The sequence below is a fragment of the Macaca thibetana genome, chromosome 12, assembly GCF_024542745.1.
Source record: "Macaca thibetana thibetana isolate TM-01 chromosome 12, ASM2454274v1, whole genome shotgun sequence".
Taxonomy (NCBI): domain Eukaryota; kingdom Metazoa; phylum Chordata; class Mammalia; order Primates; family Cercopithecidae; genus Macaca; species Macaca thibetana.
In genome coordinates, this window is record NC_065589.1 from 125,126,084 (window position 1) to 125,148,277 (window position 22,194).

Genomic DNA, 22,194 nt, shown 5'->3' on the forward strand with positions numbered 1-22,194 from the left:
CATCCCGTGACGGCTGCTGACCTGGTTAGCCATTCCCTCCCTTCATATCCCCATGGCATCTTATACGCTCACATTTCACTGAAAGGTGACTTACACACTTATTTACATTTATCTGATACACCGACCTTAAGATCCGACCTTAAGATCCGAGGCTATTCTGTAAAAATTTATCTTTTACCTGCGGCATAAAAAAGACACTCAAAATATACTCACTAAAATGAAAAAGAAACCCCACAAGCAACGCTTAACATAAAACAAATGGAAAATAACGTTTGCATTAAACATTATTAGAATCAGAGACAAAGACTAAAAACAAAAACAAAGGAAAATGTAGACAGAATCAAAAGAACTAATAAGATATAGGACAGCAATGGCCAAGACAAATCTTTCAGTTGTTTTGATGTCCTCCCCATAAGGATGCTTTCCTTATACTAACACAACCCCCTGGTGGAAAGATCCAAACAAGAGCAGACTGCCATCTTTACTCAATTCAAGTAATGCTGGAGCTAACGGCGTTGTCACTGACTTCAAGGGCAGATGGCGGGGCCCACTGTGCTTTGCTCACAGTCAAAAAACCGTGAGAAGCCAGGTTCCATTTCCAAACAACATCTTCCTCAATGTCTCACACTCCATTTTTTCCTGTGGGACACTCGGGAGGGCACTTTTATACACAGATGAAATCTACACGCTTCTGGATGTTAAGATATGCATTTCCTTTGATGCATTTCCTCTGATACATTTTCCATGAAACAGAAACCAGCTGAAACAAAACCACACAGCTAACTGGCAAAAATACTGTCTAAAAGAATATATGGTAAAAATAACAAAAACTAGAATCGGCAACTAGTTATAACTAGGTCACATTTGACGGCCACCCCTCTGCTTGGTGCTCAAACTGCTTTATTAAAAAGTTACACTTCCAGAGATGACTATTCAAAAAGATTTTTAGAGAGTTTCCCCCCTTCTTCCCTATCTCCTACCACAAAAGGTGTGAAGCCATCTACCCAAACTTACTTATTCAGCATCACTTTCCATTAAGCTATTCCATTTTCTAGCCACAACAATCATTCCTGAAATATATCAAGTCCTCCTTAATGTTAGGCCCTGTATCTGTTGCTCTTCTAGCTAGACAGAATTACCGCCACCCCTAACCCGTTTCTCCAACTGGCAATGTCTCTCCTTCTGTGAGCTGAAATATCATGGCTACTAAGCCCATCCTCCCTTCCTCTCAGTGCTTGGTATGTATCCTTGCTACAATGACATACTATATTGTAGTCACCTATTTATAGGTCTGCCGCACCCACACAGACATCTTAAAGTTTTAAGTTTGCACTGCTATGCCTAGTAAACAATCAACATTCAAAAACGTTTACAGAAAGACATGAATAATAAATCTTCACACATTAAATAAACTTAAGCAATAGTGCCAATTTTTTGGGAAGTGCATTCCAATCTAAAGGTTTAATTATCTGGCCGGGCACGGTGGCTCACACCCATCGGCCCAGCACTTTGGGAGCCCAAGGTGGGAGGATCACCTGAGGTCAGGAGTTCAAGACCAGCCTGGCCAACAGGGTGAAACCCCATCTCTACTAAAAATACAAAAATTAGCTGGGTGTGTGGCGCATGCCTGTAGTCCCAGCTACTCAGGAGGCTGAGGCAGGAGAATTGCTTGAGCCCAGGAAGCGGAGGTTGCAGTCAGCCAAGATCACACCACTGCACTCCAGCCAGGGTGTAAGAGTGAGTCTGTGTCTCAAAAAAAAAAAAAAAAAAAAGTTTAATTAACTTGATTTGGAAACCATATAATAACACAGTTGGGGACAGAGAAATAAATGTCAACTATCTCGGGCTGCACATGAGGTACAGGGGTAGTTGGGAATACAAAATCTTCAAAGACAGATGTGTAAAACTTCTACAGGCTTCTGGATTGAGAAATCGAAACTTCAATACCTTTCCTTCAAATTTAAGAAACTACCTTTCCATGTATCCTTCCAACTAATCTACGAGGAAAAGACACTTTGATACCTAATAGTTACAATTTTTTAGTACGGGAATATATATTAAAGATAAATTTAAAAAGGAAAAAAAACAGCTAGTAAAGAAAGGTTTATCTTTACATGAAAGGGCTCTTCACAAGGTTCTTCTAAATTTCAAATTTTTTAGTACATTTTGAGTTAGCTGTTGCATGCTTATAAAAATGGGTTACCATATGAAATGTCATAGTATTCTACCAAATTATTTTCCCTTTGATTTGAAAGATTAATGAGCACTTCAGAAATAAAACAAATGCGAATCACACCCAAAGATCACCATCATTTACATTTTAGTCCTTTCAATCTCTTCTCTGTGTAAATTTATTTTAAAACAATTAAACTAGGACCTAGAATCACAATAATGGCCTGTATCTTTCAAGTAATAGCGGCAGGAAGCAGACAAATTCCTAGGCAGATAGCGGTGGGTCCCTGGTGAAACATGACCTTCAAGTCAAACATAGCTTAAACGCAGTAAGCTGAGCTGCTAGAGCACCTGACCGGAGTGAGAACCTTTATTCTCGTTTGCCTGCTCTTTCCTTAGTGGTTCTTTCGGAATAAGACTAATTTTTAACTAATCAAATGCTGCCTTTCCCAAGGCTACCTACAGCCCGTATCTCCCCAGTTCTGAGTCTACAAAAACTCCAGAGTTAGCCACAGTTGGGGACAACCCACCTTTGGGAAGGGGCTGCCCACTTCAGGTCCCCTCTCTGCTGAGCTGTTCCGTCGCTCAATAAAACTCTTCTCCACCCTGCTCACTCTCAGTTGTCCGTGTAACCTCATTCTTCTTGGATGCAGGAAAAGCACTTGGGACCCACCAAATGGAGGATTCAAAAAGGGGTGTAACACTGTACCCCTCCCTCCTGCTTACCCAGCAATGGGGGAGAAGAAATTGCTGGGCGTGACACACCACCGTTCGCCAACACTGTGGGCAGCAGGAATGAATAAGAGCTGTAGTGCTTCTCGAGAGCCCAGACCTCGGGACTCTCCAAAGCAGGGCTGTAACACGCACCTGCTTGCCAAGCCCTGGGCGGTGGGAACAACCGAGCTGTGACACCCTTGGGGCTCTGCAGTTCCTGGCATCTGAGTTTTCAGGCACCACCACATCCCCCTAGTCTGGACACTGGCGCCTTCTATGGAAGTTGCTTGTGGCACACTGGGTCCAGCTGCAGCCTCGCACGGAGCCGGCACCTGTGTCAGTGCCTGGAGCTGCCCGCCTGCTGCAGCAGCTGACCTGCCTGGCTGTGTGCCGTGACCAGACCCAGACCCTGCACTCGGCTCATTCCCACACCTCTTGCCGTTCTGTACCTGTCTTGCTGGCAGAGGCCGGTAGCAAAAACCAAGTGCAGCCTGCCAGGCCGAACGGGCAGGGAGAGTCCAAGTGAGACCGGAGCCCAGCGAGGCCCAAGCAGGGACACTGCTGGCCCCAGAGGTTTCCCGCCAACAGGAAGTGGCACCCTCCAAAAAAATGCTGCATCACAAGTAACATGTTCAATTCTCCATGTCACTATTCTTTGAAAACAATTCCAATAGTGCGTTGCCATTCTTATAAACGTCCTATTTATAGTTTAATCACTCATTTTCTACATTGTTGAGTATTTCTTGCTTCCTTTCTTACGTTTATTACACCTCATTTGTCCATTTCAGTGTTTTCAACCCAACGGCGGTTTTGGGTCTTCACCCAACGGGTTAGTGGGAAATTCAAGGGGCTGTTTTTGGTCATCAACGATAGGGAGGATGTGTTACTAGCATTTCATTTAATGCTCAGTAACCAAGACGCTAAATGTCCTGTTAATATACAGGCATGCACCCAAATATCCACAACTGGCTTGCTAAGAATCTCTTGTTCAGGAAAGCAACACAAGGCTGCTCTCTGTGGAGGTGTGGCCACAGGCAGGACCCAAAGGACCTCACCCATACACACACACAGAGGAATCTCCCTGAGACGAAAGAGCTCAATGGGCCCAATACAGATTGCAGTAACAGACAAGAGAAGCATAATGGGTCCCTTTGGGATTTAAACTGAGGAATACGCAAAAGTCTGACCAATCTGTAAGAGATAAACATCAAGCCAAACAAGGACTTTTGGCATCACAGCATGAGAAGTTCTACTGACCCTCTCCCCAGTGAAAATTATTAAAAACAACCACTTAAAGTCTCTACAAATGGCCCTAATGGCAAAGGGCAAATGAAGAAACGCCTACACAAATTCCACAAGAGACTATTTAAACCAAGATCAATCCCTCCTTCCAACCTCACAATTCAGTGAGGCTGACGCCACTCCAGATTGCTGTAGCCAGAAACACAGAGCTCCCTCTCTATCCTGCTTCAGTCAGAGGGCTTCCTTTCCAGAAAGAGCAGGGCATCAGCATCTCTCATCCTGCTCCCGAAGCCTGTTTCTGTGGCTAAGTTCCGAAAGACTGCGGTTGAGAAGTGGAGATTCCCATCTTTTGACCAACCCTTACTTGCTTAAAGAAGGCTCTACCTTGGGTGGGCCACACTGAGAATACTGGGGCCCTAATCACCCTTGCGCTGGCTTGTGAGCCCATGCCAAGAGATGCAAGCTGAAAGGATTTCAGGTTACTAACTTACTCCCACTCCTCCACCCCCTACCCAGAGCTCAGTGTTTAAAAAAATACAGAAGGCATCCTAGGCAGCGTGGCGAAACCCCATCTCTACAAAAAACACAAAAATTAGCTGGGCGTGGTGGTGTATGCCTGTGGTCCCAGCCACCACTAAGGAGTCTGAAGCAGAAGAATCTCTTGAACCTGGGAGGCAGAGGTTGCAGTAAGCTGAGATTGAGTCATGGCACTCCACCCTGGGCAACAGTGAGACCCTGCCCCCCTCCCCCACCCACACACATACATACACACAAAACAGAAGAGAAAAACACAGCTGAACAGAATTACTCGACATAAGCTCGAAAGAGGACTTCAGCAATACTATAAACCAACTAAATCAAACAGATATCTAAAGAACTAGGCGTGGCACAATGGCTCACACCTGTAATCCCAGCACTGCTGAGAGGCCAGGGTGGGAGGACCACCTGAGGTCAGGAGTTCGAGATCAGCCTGAGCAACATAGCAAAATCCATCTCTACAAAACAATTTAAAATTAGCCAGGCATGATGGTACGCAGCCGTAGTCCTGGCAACTCAGGAGCCTGAGGCGGGAAGACTGCTTGGCCCAGGAGTTGAAGGTTACAATGAGCCATAATTTTTTCACATGCCCGCTGCGTCAAAGTGAGCCACAAATACACCAACCTGGGTAACAGAAGAGCTCGTTTAAAAAAAAAAAAAACAACCTGTATTCAACAATAAAATATATATTCTTATTAAGCACATGGAACATTCTCCAGGATAGGCAATGTGCTAGGCCCTAAAATGGACCTCGACAAATTTAAAAGAATAGCAATATACAAGGTTTGTTCCTCTACCGCAATGTCATAAAATTAGAAATAGTAGGAAAAATGTTTAGGAACAATATGAATATGAAATTAATAAAATAATTCCATTTACTAAGTATCAAAGAGAGTAACATACTCATAAATGTAACAAAAAAATCCAACATGTATACACGGAAAACTATAAATCACTGTTAAAAGCAATTAAACACTTAAATAGACATCCCATGTTCTTGGATGAACAGACCTTATACTATCAAGATGGCAATATTCCCCAAATTGATCTACAGATTCAGTGCAATCCCCCTAGCAGAATCCCAGCTAACATCTCCGCAGAAATCAACAAACTGATTCTAAAATACACAGGTAACTCCAAGGGACCCAGATTGGCTAAAAGAATCTTGAAAAAAAAAAAAATTAGGACTCATACTCTCCAATATCAAAACATACTACAAAGCAATAGTAGTTAATACACTAGTATAGGCACAAGGATAGACACAGATATGAAAAAGATTTTAAAGTCCAGAAATGAAGCCAAATATCCTATGGCCAACAGATTTTCAACAAGGATGCCAAGACCATTCAACAGGGAAAGAAAAGTCTTTTCAACAAATGGCAATGGGACAACTAGACAGCCAATGCAAAGAATAAAACTACACCCCAAAAAGTCAGGTAATAATTGCCGACGAGTATGGAGAAATCAGAACCCTTAAATACTCAGCTGGTATGAATGTAAAATGGTGTAACCACTGTGGAAAATAGTCTGGCAGTTCCTCAAATGATTATACAGAATTACGTTAGGACCCAGCAATTACCTCTCTAGGAATAAACCCAAGAGAACTGAAAATGTATGTCCACAGAAATTTTGTATACAAATGTTTACGGCAGCATTTTTCATAATACCAAAAGAAAAAACCCAAATGTCATCAGCTGATGAACGGATAAATAAAATGTAGTATGATCCATATAATGGAATATTATTTACCACAAAAAGGAATGAAGTACTGATATGTGCTACAACATGGCTACACCCTGAAAATATTATGCTAAGTGAAATAAATCACAAAATACCATATTTCATCATTCCATTTGTAAGAAATGTCCAGAACAGGGACTCTATGAGACAGAAAGTATATTAGTGGTTGCTGAGGACTGTGGGGTGGGGAGGGGTAGGCAAAGGGAAGAGGAGGTTAGAAAGGTAACAGCAAAAGTGTTTCTTACGTGATAAAATTCTAAAATTGACTGTGGTGACAGCTGGGCTACTATGAAATACTAAAGATCACTGAATTGCACACTTTAGGTAAATTGTATAGTATGTAAATCGATCTTGACAGAGAGCCCTTTTTTGGGCCAGACACAGTTGCTCATACCTATAATCCCAGCACTTTGGGAGGCCAAGGCAGGCAGATGGCTTGAGCCCAAGAGCTTGAGATCAGCCTAAGCAACATGGCAAAACCCCACTGCTACTATAAATACAAAAATTAGCTGCGTGTACTGGTGCATGCCTATCGTCCCAGCTACTTGGGAGGCTGAGGTCTGGATCATTTAAGCCTGGGAGGTTGAGGCTGCAGTGAGCTGTGATTGTGCCACTATGCTCCAGCCTGGGCTACCGTGTAAGATTCTGCCAGGAAAGGAACGGGGAGTGGAGGGGAGGGGAAAAAGAAAAGCTGCTTTTTAAAAGACAGGCGATTCTTTTTTTTTTTTTTTTTTTTTTTTTGAGACAGTTTCACTCTGGTTGCCCAGGCTGGAGCGCAATGGCGTGGTCTCAGATAACTGCAACCTCTGCCTCCCGGTACAAGTGATTCTCTTGCCTCAGGCTCCCAAGTAGCTGGGATTATAAGTGCCTGTCACCACGCCTGGCTAATTTTTTGTATTTTTAGTAGAGACAGGGTTTCACCACCATGTTGGCCAGGCTGGTCTCCAACTCTTGACCTCAGGTGATTCACCCACCTCGGCCTCCTAAAGTGCTGGGATTACAGGAGTGAGTCACTGAGCCCAGCCCAAGACAGGTGCTTTTTAAAGATCAACGTTGATGCAAAAAAACCCATGATGAACAAAATATTTAAAATGTGAAGACAAGGTAACTGGTACTGGTTTTTCCTTTTCCCTCTGGCTCAAATATAGACCAACACAGCATTGTTACTGATCCTAACTTCAAATTTTTGATATTTTGCTCATTTTTTTTCATTAATTTTGAGTTTTTAAATATCATTTATCTTGATTACTGAGTGTTTTTCAAATCTTGGAGAAAAAAATAAAGCCAACCATACAAGAATAAACAGAGATGTTATTAGAAATGGCCATTAGGCAGGCCCATTAAAGACAGATGGACAGAACAAGCTCCCTAAACAGAAAGATTTACAGCCCATTACATACATGTGTTACAGTAAACTCTTGTTTTCTTAGTCTGATATGAGACTTGTTCTGTCACCTGTCCGAGATTATTTATAGACATATACAATTATTTTAAGAAAAAATGTTTCTTTTTTTTAATAACTAAAGGAGCTTCCTAATAAAGTGGTTAAGAAACCTGCAAAAATTACTGGTCTTCAAAATCTTATAAGTATTTCCTATACTGACCACTATCTTAAAGATTGTGTGTGTGTGTGTATGTACTGAGTAAATACTATAGATGAAATGAATTAAAAAAAAACACTAGCCTAAATTCTAAAATACAGACGAGGGGTTAAAAAAAAAAAAAGTACCAATATTGGGAAAATTATGCTGTGAGTACCATCTTATGGTAGCAAAATAATGGCCCCCCAAAAATGTCCATGTTGAACTTGTGAATATGTCACTTTACATGCAAGGGACTGTGCAGATATAATTAAGGTAAGGACCTTGAACTAGGGACATTACCCTGGATTATCCAGGTAGGCCCCATTATAATTACAAAGGTTCGTACAGGAGGGATGCAGGAAGGTCAGAGTAAGAGAGAGATGTGATGACAGAAACAAGAGGTCAGAAAATGAGTTGTGAAGACGCTATGCTGCTGGTTTTGAAGATGGAGGAAGGAGCCTCAGCTAAGAAATGCAGGTAGCCACTGCAAAATGAAGAAAGCAAGGAAATGTGCTTTTCCTCAGAGAATAACACAGCCCTGTGACACCTTGATTTTAGTCCAGTGAGACCCATTTCGGACTTGACCTCCAGAATTATAAGATAATAATTTTTTGTTGTCTTAAGCCACCAAGTTGTATCAAGTTGTTACAGCCTCAATAGGAAACTAGTATATTTTAGGCTTTGGACCTGTAATTCGTACTGCCCCATCTTTTTTGTTTTGTTCTTGTTTGTGAGGCAGTGAGTCTCGCTTTGTTGCCAGGCTGGAGTGCAGTGACGCGATCTCCGCTCACTGCAACCTCCACCTCCCGGGTTCCAGAGATTCTCTTGCTTCAGCCTCCTAGGTAGCTAGAACTACAGGCGCCAACCACCATGCTCGGCTAATTTTTGTATTTTTAGTATAGACGGGGTTTCACCATGTTGGCCAGGATGGTCTTGATCTCTTGACCTCATGATCTGCTCACCTTGGCCTCCCGAAGTCCTGGGATTACAGGCATGAGCCACCATGCCTGGCCTTTGCACTGCTTCATTTAATGCAACTGTACTCTTTTAACATCCCATTACTTCTAAAAAAAATTTTTTTAATGAGAAAACAAAATTTCTTCTTAAAAGTCATTTTAAATGGGCAAAAGAACATTAACACAGAACTCAACACTTATATACAGTACAACTGGCACTCCTGAAGTACTAGTGGTTTAGCAAATTAGCATAACCTTCCTGGAGAGGAATTCTATGAAGAGCCTTAAAATGTCTTAGTCTCTTTAATCTCAATTCTCCTGGCAGTTTTCTAAGGAAACAATAAAAAATAATCACAAATGTTTATGTACAAAAATCTTCAGGGCAGCTTCAGTTATTTAACAGCTAAACAGCATAAATTACAACAATTAGAAAATTGCTAAGTAATGCTGCTTATTGTGAAACCATTACACATTACACTTATTGAGAACCTTCAATGACACAGGGAAACACCTAAAAAGTATAATCTTAAGTGAAGACATAAAAATAATATATAGGCTGGGTGCAGTGTCTCACGCCTGTAATCCCAGAACTTTAGGAGGCCAAGGCCAGCGGATCAAAAGGTCAGGAGTTTGAGACCAGCCTGGCCAACATGGTGAAACCCTGTCTCTACTAAAATTACAAAAATTAGCCAGGCGTGGTGGTGCACACCTGTAATCCCAGCTACTCAGGAGGCTGAGGCAGGAGAATCGCTTGAACCTGGGAGGCGGAGGTTGCAGTGAGCCGAGATCACGCCACTGCACTCCAGCCTGGGACAGAGCAAGACTCTGTCTCAAAATATATAGATATAGATAGAAAGATACAAAATATATATAGTAAAATCTCAAGTAAAGTTAAAATATATACACATCATATACATGGGACAGAATGAAACTGCAGGAGAAATAATGTGAAAAGGCTCACAGTCATTTCTGTAGTTGGAGTATGCTGGTTTTAATTTTTTTCTTTAAACTTTACAGATACAGGAGCACCTCAACTTCTTATGGGGTTATAGCCTGATAAACCCATAGTAAGTTGAAAATATCATTAAGCCAAAAATGCATTTCATACATCTAACCCACTAAACATCACAGCTTAGCCTAGCCTACCTTAGATGTGCTCCAAACAGAGGTAAGGTCTACAGTTGGACAAAATCACCCAACACAAAACCTATTTTATAACAGAATGTTGAGTATCTCATGTAATTTATTGAGTACTGTGAAAAACAGAATGGTTGTATGGGTACTCAAAGTATGCATACAGCACTTGCAACATGGCAAAGTTGAAAATTTTTAAGTCAAACTATTGTTTAAGTCTGGGACAGTCTGTGATTTCCAAATTTTCACAAACAGGCACATTTATTGATTTAGAATCCATATTATTTTAAAAAAAAAAAAAAGATGCTTAGGGTAACCTGAACTTGTAACTGCACCAGGAGGCCATGAGATGACTACCCTACTGTGTTCTAAACTGTCAGTGGTTAATCTCCGAATACTGTTTCCAAAGTGGAAACTTAAAATATCACACACTAAATGCACTGACTGTAACAACATACACATTATTAAGTAACTTCCAACTATCATTAATTAAAATATTGGAATTTACTCTGAATGTTTAAAAGCACAGAAAAATACCTGAGTGACATCAAAATATATGAGCCTTTTCCAAACCCACATTTAGTTCTCTGACCTCCCCTACTCCTTACTGACCCCACTTCAGTTACACTGGCTCCTTGAAGCCATCAAGCACACTCTCACCTTGGGGTCTTTGCCAGGGAAGTTCTTCCCCTAACGTCCATATCCACACGGCTATTCCTTTGCCTCCCTTCACACCTTGGTTCAAATGCCACTTTCTTAATAAAAGGCCTATATGGTCCCTATTTAACACCAAAGCCTGACCTCCATCCTTTGTTCTGTTCTAATTATGTTTTCTTCACAGCATGTTACCTTCCAGCAAACTACACAATTAAAAAAAAAAGTTTATTGCTGAATGTCTTTCTCCCCCTACTGGAAAAACATACCTAAGAAGAGAAAGATTTTAACTTCTAGTCACTGATAAGTCCAAAGCACCTGCAAAAAGAGTCTGACACATATTAGGCGCTCAATAAATATTTGCTGAATGTATGATATGCTGTCAAAGGACAGAGTCAATAATATAATCTCTAATCATACCTACTAAAAATTGGACAATTTTCTGCATATGTGTAATCAAGAAAAATATAAGGCACAGAAAGTTCTTATATCTTTCCATCTTTATCATTCCTATTTGTTTCAGTCATGTCTACTGAAGACTTAAGGCGAATTTATTGAAAAATTTCCCAATTTTATCTTGTTAACATGATGTATAACCAGAAAGGCAAATAAAGCAGTTCTGAAATATTTATGTATTAGGCCAAATATGTTAAAATGTACACAAAACCCAATACTATTCCGTATTATTAAACAGAAACAGCTCTTAAAATTATATTTGCGGGCCAGGTGTGGTGGCTCACGCCTGTAATCCTAGCACTTTGAGAGGCTGAGGCGGGCAGATCACTTGAGGTCAGGAGTTTGAGACCAGCCTGGCCAACATGGTGAAACCCTGACTCTACCAAGAAAACAAAAATAGCTGGATGTGGTGGCCTGTGCCTGTAGTCCCAGCTACTCAGGAGGCTATGAGGTGGGAGGATGTCTTGGGCACACGAGGCGGAGGCTGCAGCGAGCCAAGATCTCACCACTGTACCTCCAGTCTGTGTTACAGAGCCAAGACTGTCTCAAAAAAAAAAAAAACATTATTACATACTTTATACACACCATAACAGTTCAAAATGAGAAGGGCAAATGCTGACATAAATTTTGACAGGTGATAACCCCTGTAACCTTCAAGTGGTATTCCTTCAGATTGCAAATGCTCAATGCCCCACTACAACATTATTGCAGAATAGGGAAACTTAGCCAAATATCAAAGGCCAGGCCCATTTTCTGAATCAATACGCACAGTTGAAAGCTGCCCAACATTTGAAATGTGACCCAATCAGAACGTATTTCACTGTGATTTCAACAGTAACCAGACCACCCCTATTTATTTTTCAAGCAGTTTTCTATTAACTTATGCTCCTTTTCTCTCAGAGATTAAACCCTAAACTGTCACAGAGATTCTGTAACTCCTATAACATAACAGGTCTCACAGAATGCAAGGGAAAAGCCCTCCCAAAGATGTTGGTTAGCCAATACCTCTGAATGACGTTCTACACTTCCAGTGTCTGATCCGGAGTGTTGCTCATTTACATCATCCTCACCGTCTGACCCTGAATCTCGTTCATCCTGTACTGGGGTAGCACCACCATCATCTGATTAAAAACAAAACAAAAACCAACTTATGGTGTAAGATGAATGACATCTACAGTGAAATGAACACACTGAATCAAGAATAACGTAAATGCAAAAGTTACCACTGAGGAAGCATAACTAAAGATGCTAATATTTTGAATAAGACAATACTCATACAAATACCAACAATCATAACACGTACTGTGAAATATGTGGCAGCAAAACTACACCATAAAAACAATTTGTAGCTTAAGAAACAACACTAAACACCAAGTCAACAATTTATTTCAACTTCATGTTAAAATTGGGTCTGTCTTTCTCTACAGGGCATTTACCACCTTCTAATATTACTACCTGAAGTTATTTTGTTTAATGTGGGTCTTCTTCACTTGAATGAAAGTACCACAAGAACAGGGATTTTGGTTCACTGCTAAATCTCTGGAGCCCAGAACACTGCCTAGTACCTGATATACAGTAAGTATTTGTTTACAAATGAAGAACACAAGGAACTCCAGTCCAAAACTACTGAAAATTTCTTCAAGAAAAGCATATATAAAATTGTAAATAAAAACTGTTACCCAACTTTCTTTAATATTTTTGTTGAAATGGGGTCTTGCTATGTTGTCCAGGCTGGTCTCAAACTCCTGGCCTCAAGCGATCCTCCTGCCTTTGCCTCCTAAAGTGCTGGGATTACACCCAGCCCCAATGCTTTAAAAATACAGAGTAAAATCGTATTGAGAGGAAGTTAGGGTTGAGAAGATAGGAAGACTTAACAGTTTTATAAAAATAAGCAAGTTTTTAAAAATGTAGTCAACTACAGGAAAACCAAAACGTTCTATAAGAATGAAATCACATTCTCCTTTAGGCAGCCACATGGAGGGGGGGAAGAAGAATCATTATGATACTATCATATTAATGAGCTAATCTACTTAGCTAAGAAGAATATACAGTCATGATAAAAATAATAGTTTTGAAGTTTAACAATTATGCTGCAACAGTGGGAAGACAGGGGAGAAGGGGGCACATAGGCTAAAATGTCCTAGCATAACAGAACATCATTAGAGAATGCCTAAAAATGATGCAGCAAGAGAGTGAACGAATTAGGAATACACAGGTAAACACCCCAAACAGCTAAAAGAATGTGAAGTGGGTGGAGGGAGTAAGTCAGGGAACTGCTATTTTTCTGTTACCTCTTCTAGTACTTAACCTATGTACAGGTATTACATACAATTACTTTTTTTTTTTTTTTTTTTTTTTGCTCCTTTTGTCCAGGCTGGAGTGCAAATGGCATGATCTCAGCTCGCTGTAACCTCCACCCCCAGGGTTCAAGTGATTCTCCTGCCTCAGCCTCCTGAGCAGCTGGGATTACAGGCGCCCGCCACCACACCTGGCTAATTTCTTGTATTTTTAGTAGAGAAAGGGTTTCACCATGTTGGCCAGGCTGGTCTCAAACTCCTGACCTCAGGTGATCCGCCCACCTCAGCCTCCCAAAGTGCTGGGATTATAGGCGTGAGCCACCGTGCCCAGTCCACTTTTTAAAAAGTAACTTAAAAACACAAATGAATGGAAAAAAAACTATTTTGAAAGTATCAGGAAAGTGTTTTTTTTTTTTTCCGAGACAGAGTCTTGCTCTGTCGCCCAGGCTGGAGTGCAGTGGTGTAATTTCGCTCACTTGCAACCTCTGCCTCCCAGGCTCAGGGCTCAAAGGATCCTCCCACTTCAGCCTCCTGAGTAGCTGGGACTACAGGTGTGCACCACCACACTAATTTTCGCATTTTTTTGTAGAGACGAGGGTTGGGGGTGGGGGGTAGGGGCGTGGCGGGGTGGGGGTGGTGTAACTATGTTGCCCAGGCTGGTCTCGAACTCCTGGGTTCAAGCCATTGGCCGCCTACGCCTCCCAAAGTGCTGGGATTACAGGCATAAGCCACCGCACCTGGCTTAGGAAGGTGTTTTTAAGCAGTGAATGCTTGGAAAACCCTTTGCAGTCATTACAATTCACTGTCCTATGTAAGGAAAAGCAATGAACTCAAAACAGTAAAGAGCTTAACGCTTAAACCATTGAGAACTCAAGTTTTTTTTTTAATTTTTTTTTAATTTTCAATTTTTGTGGCTACATAGTGGGTGTATTTAAGAACTTTTGAGGCCGGGCGCGGTTTCAAGCCTGTAATTTTTTCGAGACCACAGTGAAACCCCGTCTCTTTCAAGCCGGGCGCGGTGGCGGGCGCCTTTTTGTGGCTTACATAGTCGCGGCACTCCAGCCTATTTCAAAAAAAAAAAAAAAAAAAAGAACTTTTGAGACAGAACCCCCAATACAACTAGCACACAAAGGGAAAGCAAACCCCACGTGTTTCCCACACCAGGTTCTGCTTCACTTATCTTTAATCTCAGGTGCCGAGCACCGTGCCAGCAAAGTGGGCCCCATTAAGAGTTTACAGAATAAACAAACAGTAACGAAAGGAGACCAAACTTCGGTGAGGAAGGTGAGGAGAAAGAGGAACCGTCTCAAGGTGGAAGAAAGGCACAAAAATCACAAGTGCCAGAAGTGCATTCCTTACTCTATGCATGCATCTGAAACATGCGTCCTGCACTTATGTCCGGTGTTGCAGGCAAGATTAAACCACTCCCTTAGGAGTGAAAAGTGTAGGAAGAATCCCCCGCCCCATCGCCCCTTGGATTCTCCAACTACTCAACTACTGAAAACTCTTAACAGAAGATACCTCTCCTTCCCTAGCACTTTGCACACAATAGGAGCTTAATATACGAAAGTGACTTCCCAATTTCAGCAAAAACCTTCGCCGATTCAGAAGAAAGCTTTCCCAGCAGAATCCCGTCTCCAACGTTCTAGCTTCGAGGCTTGCAGCCGGTCAGTGGGCTCTTGCCCTCCTCGGGCCGGGTCGCGGGAGGGAAGGTTTCGGGGGCCTCCTTGCCCCCACCCGCGGGGTGCCAGGCCGAGACCCGCCGAGTAACTGCTCCGCCCCCCAGCCCGGTCCCCCAGGTCCCTGCCCCACCTGACTGGTCGCCGCTGTAATATTCCGAGTCCATGGCAGGCGGACTCTCAGCGGGGAGTGTCCGCGCCCCGCGCCGCCCCCGTCACCTCCTTCCAGGCGGTGTGACCCCGGAAGGCGCGGCTGAGTGTTCAGAGACTCCCGCCCGACCGGAGAACTTAACGGGTGCGGAGAGTAAGAAAGCGGCAGCGGCAACGGCGAATGCTTTGACCTGGAAGCGGAGGCAGGCTGGCAGGCTGGCAGGAAGGCAGGCACGCGAGCCGGCGCTCTACTTCCTAGAAGCACCGCTGGGGCCAAAATGGCGTCTGCCCACGACCCTCAAAGGAATGCAGCGCGCAGGCGCCGCAACCCGTCAACCGGCCAATGAGAAGACGCAACAGCACTGACGCCAAGGCACGGCCGGAAAGGAGACTCCTGGGAAAACTGAGCTGGAGCTCGGGCTTTAATTAAATACCTTGCTCGGGTGGATCCCGGTCTGGCCCCCGTGGAAATAACGTTATCATTGATTCTTTATCATTTTCTAGATTCTGTGTCCGTGCCTTGTTTGAAGAGCTTTTGAGATACTCTTCCGAAAAATGAAGACCCGCTCAAATGACTTTTCCGTCATTCAGCCAAACCACGGTGGTTCCCGTCAGGCCCCGAGGCGCCTCGTTCCCGCCCGCAGTAGGCGAGAAAGCGAGCGTTGCTCCCTGGGACTTGTAGTACGACGACCGCGAGCTGTGATGCGTTACTAACTGGCGCGAGCCACGGCGCCTCCTCTCCCAGCGTCTTCCTCTCTTTCATCCTTGTTAAGAAGCTATTTGGCCAGCAGTAAGAAGTACACATCTATTGCTTCCAGAAGGGTTCCCCTGTTGAAACACCGAGGAAGGTGAAGTTGAACTTTACCTGAGCCCTGTGTTCCTAGAAAACAGCGGTGATTAAGAAACCCCTTCGTCTATTTGTGTGTCTGGAACGGCACACTGTGAAGAACCACCCATCGCCACGTGACTCAGATAAAACGCGTGCAGATGACCCACTTGTTTGCCTGTGACGAGGACAAACAGAGACCTTTCCCCTTTATTCTGAGCCTGTTAATAAAGCCAGACAGACCTTAAATTCCTGCTGCTGATAATCGAGTAATTAGTTGAGATTAGAACACTCCCCCGACCCCAAACTAGTTAGAGAATGTTTTCTGTTCACCTGACTGAAATTTATCCTGATTGCAAAACAATCCCAACTGTCAATCATTCCACCTTCCTCCCTATAAAAGGCAAAACTGCGCTGCCAAGACACTGATCGTCTCTGGAGTGCTCTCCCTGTTGAAATAGGCTGAGTAAAATCTATTTCCTTAGTTGTTCATTTTAGTCTTGGACAGGGAGGGGAACATTCTTGACTTTTGATGGGAGGAGGGCCAGTAGAGGTTTAAGCAAAGATTCCCCAGGAGGTGTAGACATGTAGAAAAAGAGCGTTTTGTTACTACTACAGATATCTGACCCTTCGTTAGCCAGTCAGAGTATGCTGGCAGAGCCCAATTATAGGCTCCTGAAGAGGACGTGGGAAGAGAAGAAAGGGGAGAAGTGGTTTCTCTCTGGAAATTTCCATTTTCCTGCAAGAGAGTTCACGGATATTCTTTTCCGATGTGGTGGAAACAGCATGGAATCCAAATTCCTTATTTTCAGCTGTGGGAATGGCAGCTTCTCAGGCAGTCTTGAGAATCAGAAGAACAAAGAATGAGCAATGCCCGACACCAAATCACTTGATAGAAGATATCAAGGCTCTAAGCCCTCTTCTAAAGGTGAGAGTATACCTGTGTAAATGCAGAGTACACCTGTGTAAATGGAGCAGGATTAAAAGATGAAAATTCCAGGAAGAGTTTCGGTGGAAGAGAACCTTTTAGTTTCACCAGAGATGTAAGTCCAGCAGTCAGGAAAGTGGTTGGGTTATAAACAATGCAATTGCCAGATGATAATTACTGAATTTTAGCGTTAAAACTAACTGTACTGGTGGTTTGGAGAGTGGATAGAAACACTCTGGACACACAACAATGTTCTTAGCTCTAGAAGGCTGCAAAGAAGCATCAGATCTAACTTTTGTACTCAGAAAGTCAACAATTTAGTAAGACAGGACACCTCTTTCAAATGAATACAGAGCCTTAGTTAAAGCAGTGTGCTTATCAGTGGAAACACAGCTTACTGAGAGTTCCCAGAGCTCCTTCCTACCAGCTGGCTGTCCCTCCTGGACGCTGGTAGAGAAATTCTGTAGTGGCACAGATGTGTCTTTCTGAGTCTTGGCTGCCTTACATTTTCAGGACTGCCATCTCCCTACCCCTCACACCCCACCCCAGTGCAGTTGGCCCATGGCGGTGATTGGGAGGCACTCAGAAGAGAGGCTGTTTCCCACACCAAGGGTGCTAAGGACAGAGAAGGATGGAGGGGCAAACTTGCAGCAATCCACAATGCTTCCTCCCTTAACAGATAACCCAGAGACGCTGCATTCCCTAAATGAATGTAAGATGTATTTGGAGACACTCTGAAGACACTGCCATCTGCTGAACACGTAAGGGAGCAATAGTCCAAATAATATAAACAACAGCCTGGCACCATCAGAGCTGTAGACTGGGGGCTTAGAGCCCTAGGTTGTGGCCCTATCACTGGGCTTATTGTACTTGGTGAGCCGGGACAAGCTACCAGTCTTCTATGAGCCTCAGTTTCCACATGTATCAAATGAGAGGGTTGAATCAGGTTTCAAGTCCTCTTAGCTTTTTTCTATGTCAAAGAAGCCAGGTCTCTAAGTCTGACCCAGCTTCTTGTGCTTGAGCCACTAGCAAGCCCTACCAGGGAAGACACAAACGAAACTTACTAGCTGTGTAACCTTGAGCAAGTTGCTGAACCTCTCTGTGCTTCAACGTCCTCACCTATAAGTTGGGGATAACAGTACCATTTATGTCACAGAGTTGTCATGAAGCTAAACGCACATATATAATTATATAATATGTTATAATTATATATATTACATGTATAATATTAAACATGATATATATAATATATATATATATATAATGATTCCTGGGACAGAATATTGTGAAATTAAATAATTCAAACTTTTTTTTTTTTTTTTGAGATGGAGTCGCGCTCTGTCACCCAGGCTGGAGCACAGCAGGCTGGAGTGCAGTGGCATGATCTTGGCTCACTGCAACCTTCACCTCTTGGGTTCAAGCAGTTCTCGTGCTTCAGCCTCCTGAGTAGCTGGGACTACAGGTGTGCACCACCACGCCTGGCTATTTTTTGTATTTTTAGTAGAGATGGGGTTTCACCATATTGGCCAGGCAGGTCTTGAACTCCTGGCCTCAGGTGATCCACCCACCTCGGTTTCCCAAAGTGCTAGGATTACAGGCGTGAGCCACTGCACCCAGCCAAATAATTCAAACTGAAAGCTGTTGGAACTTAAATTGTTCTGAGTCTTCAGAGGAATGTGACTATGCAGCCTGAGTCACATGTCATGCAGCTGCAACTTCTGCCGTTTTTCCCCCTGTAAACAATTGAGACTAAGTGGTGCCGGAGATAAAACCCCCTCAGATCACTCCCTCTCCTACAGAGTAATAATGTCATCTCGTTGGGATGCAGCATCCTGTAACCAATGAAATCACTCTAACATATGCACTGTCTTGTGTGGAAAATGTTATAATCCTGCTAAAATTTTTCTGTCTCTCTCTGTACAAGTAAAATTTAACTTCTCCACTTTGGAACGCTGAACCCATTCGTTTGGAGTTGAGGTCTCCTAGGTGGCTATCCGCACACTCAAGTAAACTCTATGTGTAATCATATTTTATGCATCTTATTATTTAAGATTAGCAATATATATGTTAGCTATTATCATTATTATTAGACATTGTGAAGATACAAAAAACTAACATGATTCCTGCCTTGAGAAGCTTACAATTCATTAGGAAGTACTGCTTTGAGAAAAGAAAATGCTAAGAGGTGAATTGTGTGATGTGGGTAACAAGTACCATGGGAATTAAAAGGAGGGTGAGGCTAGAGTGAACAATCAGGCTGGCTTCTTGGGGGAGGGCGCTTGAGGTGATATTTGAAGGACAAAGGCCGATTTGGATGGAAAGATAATATTTCAATCATGGTAAGCTAACAGTCTACCATGTAGTTATGTTGTTATAACAGCATCAACACATTTCAGTGGCTTGACGTGATAATAGTTTATTTCTTCCTCTTGTCAATGGGCAGTGGGGTCAGCGGTGAGGTGGAGGTTGCACTCTGCTCCTAGCAGTCATTCAGGGATCCAGGCTCTTCCCATATTGTGGCTCCACCATTTCCCAGGGCCTCAGAAGCCCCTACTGGATGCTCTGCATGCCACCAGCAGATGGGAGAAGAGAGTGTGTAGAAAGGTACAGGACATTTTAATGAGCCTAACCTGGAGTTGGAGGATCTCACCTACTCTCATTCCATGGCCCCTTCTAATTGTAAATGAGGCAGGAAAGAATATGTCCACTGTGGGACCAAGAAGTAAAGGAAAGTGATCTTGGTGGACATGCAGCATTCTAGACAAGGGTAAGAAATCCACCCCAGTACTTCTTTTCCCAGAAATGAAGTTCCTAGCAGTGAGCCTAAGCCTCCCACTCTCAACATCTTCCAAGAGCTAGGTGAAGTATTACTATCATCATAATTAGCATTATTAACATCATGTATTTAGTTTATTGAGTTGACACGTAAGCAAGTTTTGCTTTTCCTTATCAGTGTCTCAATCTCCCCAAGGCAATAAGATTAGTCATCAGGATATGCCATTAACCCTGGTCATGGGACAGAGGTCCCATGTTTATAGTCAGTGACCTGGGTTTAAATGCCAGGGCCTAAGACAGATTTATCCACTGAATGCCCAAAGCCCTCTGGAGAGGAGGAGGTGACCTTTTCATTTTGTGCCCCTACTTTCCCCTTCTTGCTGCCTCGGACAAATCTCTGGGTAGGTTCCTCAGAGGGCTTATGGTGACAAAAGCACCACTAGAAATGAGTTCTTTCCTCCGGGGCTGAGACTGTGGATGCCTAGCTGGCCCTTCAGGACTTTGGATTCAAGACCTTCCCAGTCGAGGAGCAGCTATCTTGAAGCTGCTGTTCCAGGAGGAAGAAATATCTGAGTTTTCCTGATGACACAGTCATCTCCTTGGCATGTCAGAACCAAGGTCCTCCAGGAAGCACTCATCTTCCCTGCACCCTCCCTCTGAGCCACATCTTCCTGCTACTGAAGGACCCCAAGGGTCAGGGTCACCTCTTCTGGGAGGACCTTTGTTCTGGTCTTTGTTGGCCTCCTCTTTCTGCCAGCCTCCAATGGCACCTGGGCCTGTGAACTATATATTGGTTCCCAACTGGGACTTTGTCCCCCAGAGACATTTGGCAATAATATATGAAGACACTTTGATTTGTCACCACTAGGGGTGGGGGCATAACTAGTGCTAAATATTCTGCAGTACACAGGACAATGCCTGTCATCCCCCAACAAAGAATAATCTCGTCCAAAATGCTAATAGTGCCAAGACTGAGAAACCCTGAACTACAGGACAGAATGTGCCCTGTGATCTACTCTCTTGTACTGCGCACAGCTGTGGTTCCAGGGAAGCATTTAAGCCTCGCTTCTCTTCCCAGATATTCCATTGCCCCAACATCTCAGAAACTAAGGCAACAAAATGGGAAAGGCCTTTCAAACCCTGGGCTGGGGCCAGCAAGTTGGGGAAACACCTTTTTTTGAAAATCTCTGAAGACAGGATGTCTCATGCATCACTGGGGTGAGGAAGGAGGGTGTCTGGTTTGTCTGAGGGTTGGCGTGGTGGAAAGCATCCCAATAAGCACGGGCCATGGGGTCAGGTACACCCTAATTCGAACTGCACCTCTGCCACTCTTGGCCATTGTGGCCTAAGCAAGTTTCATAACCTCTTTGACTTTAACTTCCTTGCTATGAAATGAGGAGAAACACCCCTCATTTGTGGAGGTTTGATGAGGGTTGAGTGAGATGGTACAAGCAAAGAGCCCAGCACAGAGAAAATCCTCATTACATGCTAGCTCTTTCCGAGACTGAGAATTCAAAAATGTTTTAAAGATTAGTTCACTCGCAGAGGTCTATGCTGCCAACCTTACTGTTTCATAGGGTTAATGGATAATTTGGCTGCTGTAGGCTAGATGAGAAGATTAGGGCCGCTGTAAGCAAGCGACTTCAGGTAGCTCTATGATACACCGGTAGAGCTGAAGCGAAAGGCTCGCTCTGTGTCAGTAGCTGTGATGACGCCATAATGGGCTTGGTCACTGATAGGAATGCAATGAACCACAGATTGTCCATGGGCACATTTCAGCTCAGCTCACAAACGTAGTTTTAAAGTTAGCAGAATATTCCCATCTTGGGAAATCAGCACTACGCTAATTGTGGAAGTAGCACTGGGCTGGGAGACAGCCAAGCCTGGTCACCCGTGTTACCAGGAAGCGCCTGTCCCGCCTTTCCCCAGCCCATCTTCTTGATTTGCAGGGCTTGGGGTCGCTTGGCTATAGAAAGCCTGAGACTCCAGGAGAACCATGCCTCAGGGTGACCCCCTTTGCACCAACTCACACAGCAATCAGACCAGGTCTTTGCAATCACAGGTGCAGTTTTGACTGGGTGGGAGGACCTGGGAGGGAGGACTTGGCATGCTACTTGAGAAAGACTAGCAACCAAAAATTCATGCCCACTCTTTCATAAGTTCCCCTTCTGGAATCTTCCGTAATGACAAAATACAAACAAGGCCGAGAGCACAGATATGTTCATTGCAGTGTTGTGTGTGATAGCAAGGGATTGGGTACCTCCCAGTGTCCACCCAGGGAGGATGGGTATACAAATGATAGGGCACTTGTGTGACATACCGTCAGGCTGTTTCTAAAGACCAATGGTAAA

General features: G+C 43.5%; 1 protein-coding gene across 5 annotated transcripts in view; it reads right to left on the reverse strand.

Moving 5' to 3' along the window:
- Positions 1–16,383, reverse strand: part of IWS1 (interacts with SUPT6H, CTD assembly factor 1) — a 47,224-nt gene extending 30,841 nt beyond the window's left edge. For 2 of the 5 annotated variants that reach the window (XM_050752524.1, XM_050752525.1), the window contains exons 1-2: positions 15,749–16,383; positions 12,194–12,309 (exon numbers count right to left, since the gene is read on the reverse strand). In XM_050752524.1, the coding sequence (XP_050608481.1) occupies positions 12,194–12,309; positions 15,749–15,797 (165 nt within the window). In that variant the 5' untranslated portion in view covers positions 15,798–16,383. Of the gene's footprint in view, positions 1–12,193; positions 12,310–15,297; positions 15,620–15,748 lie in introns of those variants that run through there. The other 3 variants (XM_050752526.1, XM_050752527.1, XM_050752528.1) reach the window with 2 other exon arrangements.
- Between the last annotated feature and the right edge of the window lie 5,811 nt (positions 16,384–22,194).